Here is an 8050-nt window from a genome sequence, read left to right as displayed (position 1 = left end):
TATCCAAGATTTGTTTGTTCCAATGTTACTGAGTTAATGACCTTCTAGGAATGTAGACACTCTCCAAATGCAAAGTGATTGAAGTAGTCTTGGAATTGATAATTGCCTCGTCCATCGACAACCAGGTGGTTAATTGATAACAATGCGATTGATGACTTGCCCATTAAATCGACAATTCCTTTGTAGAATCGATGACTTTTAGGAATGCTACGGCATCAATTATTCACCAGACTTTTTATTCGATACAAGGTACAAAGTGGGAAAACATGCAGGGTACAATAGTAATGGCACGAAGAAGCGTTTCTCGTTAAGCACGAGCAAACACGCCGAAGGCGGGATTGATGGTGGTGAAGCCCCCATCCACCGCCAGATTGTGGCCGCTGATGTACTTGGACTCGTCGCTCCCCAGGAAGAGAGCAGCCTCCGCTACATCTTCTTCCTGAAGAGTCACCCCATCCAAGTTGGAATACACTCGGAATCCCGGATTCTCGTCGAGCTTGAACATCTCCTCTGTCAACGGCGTTCGGATGAAATAAGGCGAGAGGCAGTTCACGCGGATCCCGTATCGCCCAAGCTCGGCGGCCGCGTTCCTCGAGAGCCCCACGATGGCGTGCTTGGAGCTGGCGTACGCGTGGGACGCCACCCCGCCCACGCTCGAGCTGACGCTCCCGACATTGATGATGCTTCCCCTTTGCGATGGGATCATGGCTCGAGCTGCGTGCTTGGTCCCTAGGAAAACGCCCGTCAGGTTCACGCTGATCACTTTCTCGAAGTCGGCCTTGTCATTGTCCAAGATGTTGAGTTTGGTCGGGTCCCCGATCGCAGCATTGTTCACCATTATGTCCAGCTTCCCATGCTTGTCAACTGCGGTGGCAACGGCATTTTCAACGTCGGGTTCGCTTGATACGTCGCAATGCACAAAGGATGCGGTCTCCGGCCCCAAGTTCTTGCACACCGACTTGCCCAAGTCGTCGTTGATGTCGGCTATGATGACCTTAGCCCCATGCTTCGAGAAGAGCCTCGCGGTAGATTCTCCGATGCCGCACGCCCCACCAGTGATCACCGCCACCTTTCCCTCTAGCCTGCACACAATACGCTAGTAAATCCCACTATCTAGTTCACCACGAACAATAGAAATTCAAACGGAAGTAACTTCTCGCCTCGACGAGCACAAACTCTACCCTTAAATGCAATCTTCACGACGTTAGATCGTGCGCATATTGCAAAAAGGCAACACGAATGAGCGATGTGGTGCTTGCTCTTTTCATTACCGGACTCGTGAAAACACACTTGTGCCGCTTACCTTCGCGCTGCCAGGGCGAGGAGGGTTCTGGCGGCCATGGTTCAAAGATGGATAGCAAAGATGGCTCTAGCTAGCTATCAGCGAGTGGGGTTTTTGTATGATCAGTGACAACAATCGGACCAAAAGCATCTCATTATATAGACCTTTGGAAGGCTTTGGAGACCTAATCTGTACCCATTGAGACAAAGGAGTCGTGCGTAATTGAAGTGATAATAAAAATTATGGGGCAACCCTTTGCGTGAACATCATCCCAAACACCCTTGGCCATCTCTATCTTATCGTTGCTCGCGACAAGAAGAAGCGCCGTGGAGAAGTTTCATCCTGGTTTCGTTCATTATTATACAGTTGACCATAACAGGCTTCGTCCTACGTTAAACCGAGAGACATGCATGGATCGGTCTTTGATGTTTTCTCCAAAACAAGAGGTCTTTTTCTTTCTTTTTTCGCCCCCCCCACCCCCTCGAGCATCTTCTCTCGTGGCCTATCGTACGGTCATCGCTTACGTCGAAGATGCCTCCTGTGGATTTATTAAGGATTGTAAAGTACCAAGTAGTCCGTCCGCAGATATACAAACATGTCCCCACTCGTTCACATGGAGCTAGAAAAATGCCTTTTGATGAGTAGCTTTATAAAATCAATTGCGTCTTAGGGTCTGCATGACAACATTTCTGTTTTTCTCAATTTCTATTCTTTTGTTCCCCAAAACAAAAACAAAAAAAGAATAGAAACCTGTTTGGTAAAACATTTGTTCCCGGAACAATTTCTCAATTTTTTGTTCCCGTTTGTTCCCGGGAACAGTTTTGAGAAGCAAAAAAGTTGCTTCTGTTCCCGGGAACAATTTCTAGAAGTAAGCTGATTTTCTTTTTTAATTTTATTTTCTTGCCGTGACCACCACTAACCGCCCGAGCCACCGCCGGCCGCCACCGGTCGCCGACCTCCACCGCTGCGCCGCCGCCGCCGGGTCGCTGCGCCGACGGCGGCGATCTGGTCGGCAAAATAAAAATGAATAAATACAAAAAGAAATTGTTGCGTTACCAAACGCATTTCTATTCTTTTTCTATTCCAGAGTAGAAATTTTGTGTCGTTATCAAACGGGTTCTTTTACTCAGAAATTGTTCCGGAGCAGAAATAGAAAAGAACCATTTCTGAAAAAAAAAAAAAAAAACTCTTCCCGAGAACAAGCGTTGTCATGCGCAGCCTTAATAGCTAAAAATAGATCGGGATGTTGTTTGTTATTTATGGTCTTATTATACGAGAAAAGAGTCGTAAGGCTTGATAGAACTTATCTTGAATGTAACATAGTTTATGGAAAATGTCATCTTTCAATTACTGGTTCTCCAAGTGTCTTCATACGGATGAAGGTAATGACAAGTCAACGTTTGAATGACCTTTTTGATATGCATAGTATGTGTCGTCTTGTTATCTAGTAGATGGTGCTGTCCATGCATATGTATTTCGCTGGTAAATACAAAGAAAAGTGATGGGTTAGGCATCATTACTGATAAAATAAGCGTAGAAAAATTCAATGAATTGATCGGTTTTTACATTATTGCGGAAACAAGGGATTAAATATAATAGTAAATGGATCGAAGATTTAATCGGATATTAAGGCCGTGCATGGTTGCGTTTATAATTTTTGTTCATGAACAGATTTTCTGTTTTTTTGTTCCCGAACAAAAAGAACAGAAGCGCATTTGTTTGCGTTTTTGTTCCAAATCTATTTTTTTTTCCCTGAACAAAATTGAAACAGAAACAAGAAACAAAAAAAAAAACTTATTTCTTTTTCTAGAACAATTTTTAAGAACAAATTTTCTCTCTCATTTCTTTCTTCTTCTTTTTTTTTCTTCTTCTTCTTTTTTTTTTCTTTGGCCGGTTCGGCCTCCCATGGCCATGGCCGGCGACCGGCCATCGAGGGTCGGCGACCTCGCCAGAGCATCGCCAGCCCCTAGTGAGGCTCGGCCTCGCCTTGGCTAGGCGAGCTCAAGCTCGCCCGGATCCGGCGAGGTCGAGCTCGCCCGGCCATCGGCAGGCTCGCATCGCCGACCACCACCAGCAACCGGTGGCTAGGGAGCTTGGCCTCGCCGATCTGGGCGAGCCCGAGCTCGCCTGCCAAGGCAAGGCCGCCGGCCCTCGTCCCGGCCTAGTCACGCGCCCATAGCCGAGGCCGGCGACCAACCAAAAGAAGAAAAAAAAAAAAGGAAAAATTAAAATTAAAAATTAAAAAATTAAGAAAAAAAAAAATAAATAAAAGAACACAAAAAGAACAAAATTTACCAAACATGTTTCTATTCTTTTTTATTCTCGAAACAAGTTTATCAAACGCATTTTTCTAGTCAAAAATTGTTCTCCGGAACAGAAATAGTTTTTATTTACTATTCTGTTCCCTAAATTTACATGGTTCTTTTGAATTCCATGAAACACAAATAAACGCATCCTAAATTTACATGGTTCAAAAAAGGTTAGTATGACCTATTCCACAAGGAGAAGAATGCACTATTCTATTTTAAATTGAGCAATACAATGGAAATTACAATCACGCTCGAATCATTCAAGCATTCTCATTATTTTATCACTCTTACCCAATAACTCATATAATGTTCATACCTAAAATTTTCATGAAACAACCTCTGAATCTTGCAACGGAATATAAGTCAAAGCCACACTTGAACTATGCCATAATTATGAATCTTGACAAACGCCAACTCCACTCGCCCTTTATCTAATCCCCAAAGACTTTCGGACATAACCTTCTTTAGCATAGATGAAGCAATGCTGATATTGCATCCATACATGTCAAGAGATGGAACTCACAACTTATCAAACTTAGTAGTTATAACAACTATTGGTTCTAAAGACTTCGCCGTGCAGCAAGCACTTTCAATATCGATTACTGTATTATCACAACCTCTCAATCTCACAAGGAAATACACATCCTCACAAGACTCCATGACTACAAACACAAATTCTTTTAGGACATATTCGTGAAATATTGTTTTTACATGAAAAGCCACATAAAACCCTTTTCTTGACTTGGATTCAACCCAAATTAGGAAAGTCGATATCCTTGTTTTGTTAGTAAATTTAATTTGGACTTTCTTCTACTATGCCACATCCGAGAGTCATACACTGTGCCGGATTTCCACATGCCTCAACTGGGGTTGGGTTTATTCATGGATCCAAACTCGAGACATGATTCATGTAGATATAAATTGCTCTGTTAATTAAAGAGAGGCCGTGAAACAAATCAAAATAATTGAAGGTTAATGCGGGATTTGCAAAGCCGGGACGAAAAAGAAAAAAAAAATGTGCTAGTCCATTGTTGTCAATGAGCTTTTCCTTAAGAAGAAAATATATTCTTATGTAGAACGTATAACGGAGCTCTTCCTCATCATACATTTTAGTTTTAAGTACTCACGGTCAAATCACGATGAATAACAATTGGCATCTCTCGGGGTTGTTTTTAAATAGATATCAATCCTACCGCTATTGTCCAAATAGCTCAACCATTTTCCGTTAAATTACAGATCAAGCAAGAGTTTGGAGAAGATTCTCGGAAGTACATCGCCAGAACTTTGAGATAACCGCATTTTTACAAAATCGTTGCAAATTTCTAATTTTAGATACAAAAATTCCTTGAGTGATTAAAAAATCATCTCTCATCAACCCGACTTTTTGTCAAAATTATTGCACTTATAGGAAAGCAAAACCGGTTATTTACCAAATTCGAGCAATCTTTCTCGTGCATTTGCAGTTACAATTCAGCGAACGCTACATCCGAATATGAGGGACTAAGGGCATGTTCCTATATTGAATGTCGATTTCTTAAGATGAAAATTGGCAACACTTGAAAAGTTCGATACGATGCGAATCAAATAAGAAAACCAATATCGCACGTTTTGCTACATCTCCTCACGATGCACGGGCTTTCAATTAGTTAATGTAGAAGGTAATGGTTTCAAGCTATACGAAGAGAAGTGGAAAGGAACGTACTGACTTTATATAGATAGATTACGACATAGAGCGGCTTTTGTCAAGATTAAATGATCGATTTAATCCTTCCGACCGATTTCAAAGTTATCCAGAGGACGCCCCCCGGCGCCCACGCGCTTTGACTATCTTGCTCCACGTGAAACACAAAGAATCGAGACCCATGAGGAAGGCGTTTCCTCACTCGCAAGGCTGAGTCTTTGTTTATTCTACTTGATGATTATCGGAACTTGCAGCACATGATCAAGCTTACGAACGCACGTCCGACGTCAGATGCATCTAATTCTGGTCGGAGGAACATTTTTTTATAGTTTGCCCGAAAGTCTTAGACGGCGTTCCAGTCAGCTCCTTCTCGTCGCACATGGAGGGGCCGTCCAAAGTTAAGTCACGTTCGCACTGTTACATTACATGTTTGCGGTTCTTATTTCGTTTAGTTTGCCTAACATTCTTAGATGTGATTCTCTTTTTACTTTACCAGTATGAGAAAACATAACCATGTTTAATTGTTTAGGTCGCTGAGTACAAGCTATTCAGGTCTAGGTCACTCACCTAGGATTTGGTCACCGTTTTAATTAAGGTCGACCAACTATGGAAAGATGTTGGGAAAATTATACAATTAGTCCTAAGCTTATTATATATATGTAAATTCAGTACTTGACTTTTCAATTATGTCAATTTATTCCTAAACCTTTGTATAAAATTCCAATGCAGTCATTCTAGTAATTTTTCAAAGGAAATCGTTACATGGTTATTCAGTCATTGCCAGCATGAACAGCTATATTGAAAATTTGTACAAAATATTAAGACAAAAGAGGCAAAATTAAAAAGTTTAGAACTAAATTGACATATATATCATATATTTAGAATTGAATGGACAATTTTCATGAAAGATGTTTTCGTCATTTTTTGTCATTTGGCATTGTTTAGCAGAGAGTAAACCCTTGGGACCTAAGATCCAGTCCTCTAAACTCAAGACTAGATGCCCCACCGCCGGACCTAAGTCCCCACCGAGGCAAGACAGGAGGCTCTAACCCCATATCTTGGATCTCAATACTCAAATCTTGGGACCTTAACACAAGTCTCATCGCCCTACCAAGGATCTCAAGGGCTGGACCCAGGGCGTCGACCCTCGGGCACGGGACCTAGGGGTGGGTTAAGCCTAGTGAACCATACGCCAAGACCCGTGCTAGACCCTAATTTTGGGTATCCTAGTTTGACCCCTAGAGTCCAGGGTTTGGCCCGTGGGGGCTTGGATGCCAGGGTCGAGGTTCTATAGTCGTTCTCAATTTTCCAAAACAAGTTTTAACGTTCTTCAGAGACAAATTGAAAATGATTTCTCATTCAATTGAAAACGCGCATGAACATGGGACAATCGAATCATTTACTTACAAATAACTTGGAAAATATTTCATGTAAACATTCATTTTAATGTGAGACAAGTAGACACATGTACATGGTTTACGAGGTAAGTGGAGTATTCATGTTCTGGAACTTATTTACCATGTAACTAGTTTCTATCGAGATGCACGTTGGGAAATTTTGATGACAAGGAATCCAACATTTGCAAGGGATGAGGGCTTGAGCAGTTAGTATCTCTAGTAGGTCAATCACTCTGGTCTTTGCACTTCTTAATAAACGTGGGTTCTACTAGATATATTGACATTGCCCGACCCAATGTTTCTGTTGGCAATATCCTAAAGAAGAGATACCATATGTATAGATATTTCGTGAATTTTTATACAAAGGAATTCCGTGAATTATAATTATTAGGTAGTTGAGAATTGCCATCGCAATTCAGTCTAGCGTAAGAGACCGCTAGTGTAGCCAAAATGGTGTTGTGGCAACACATTCAACACATTCTCGTGATCGTGTGCCACCAGCAACAGAGAGCCAAACAAGAGGGAAAGCTCACACGCGACGCGAGCGGAGATATGTTAAGGTACGCATGTGAAGGCATAAATATAAATGGCCGCACTTTTGGCAATTGGCAATGACGAATTTGACAATTAATATATCTATGTGAGCACATCAGCAGCTCAACGCATTGGTACAAACACAACGCAGTGAGCACATCAGCTGGTTATGAACGAATAGAAATCCCAATCGAAGTGCGGGCGGATGACCTGATACATAGGTGATGGAACCGAAACATAAGACGCCTGACATCAACACAATCAATGAACGGATAGGTTTCTAGTACAAACGGATCGTGGACAAGCATTTCATGTTGTCACTATGAATCGAATCCAGAATGTTATCGTAGAACAAGTAGCTATGTCGAATTTATGTGATAACGAAGCGAGGAATTACCACATTCCCTATCCTATCGCCAACCTTTCCATATCCAGAGCAAGTGCCACCTAATTTACTCAGAATTAAACAGAAAAGTGAGTTGGTGAGGGGGAAGATGAGAGTGGTTTAACATTTTACACTTTCTTGTAAATTTCTTGCTTAGGCCTCCATGGGACCACCTGCTTAAATCTTTCACAAAACATTGCTCACACTTAAGAAAATGCATAAATATATGCTTAGATTAAATACTTTGGATCCATTTAACATTCCTCTTAAGGAAACATGTAATTTATGATTGGACTTAATTGAAAACAAACAGATTTATTAGAAATGACCCAAAATTTTTAACCAGAAATATACCAACTGACACGAACATTCTTGGAAGGAAACAGAAGAATGCCTTCCAAAGAGACTGATATATATATAAAACAGAGGAAGTTGTTCGATAGGTTGTCAATCATTATCACA

The 8050-nt window shown here is 41.5% G+C and overlaps 1 protein-coding gene across 1 annotated transcript; it reads right to left on the bottom strand.

Annotated features, from left to right (window-relative positions):
• Positions 1-211: 211 nt before the first annotated feature.
• LOC104457034 (secoisolariciresinol dehydrogenase) lies at positions 212-1393 on the bottom strand. The gene is made up of 2 exons (XM_010071959.3): positions 1304-1393; positions 212-1082 (listed from the first exon to the last, which is right to left on the bottom strand). The coding sequence occupies exons 1-2, from the start codon at positions 1339-1341 to the stop codon at positions 308-310; spliced, it is 813 nt and encodes a 270-aa protein (XP_010070261.2). The 5' UTR covers positions 1342-1393; the 3' UTR covers positions 212-307.
• Between the last annotated feature and the right edge of the window lie 6657 nt (positions 1394-8050).

The sequence above is a fragment of the Eucalyptus grandis genome, chromosome 8 (assembly GCF_016545825.1).
Source record: "Eucalyptus grandis isolate ANBG69807.140 chromosome 8, ASM1654582v1, whole genome shotgun sequence".
In the NCBI taxonomy this organism is placed as follows: Eukaryota; Viridiplantae; Streptophyta; class Magnoliopsida; order Myrtales; family Myrtaceae; genus Eucalyptus; species Eucalyptus grandis.
Note: the sequence above shows the minus strand (reverse complement) of the source record. Positions and strands in the feature narration are given on the sequence as shown.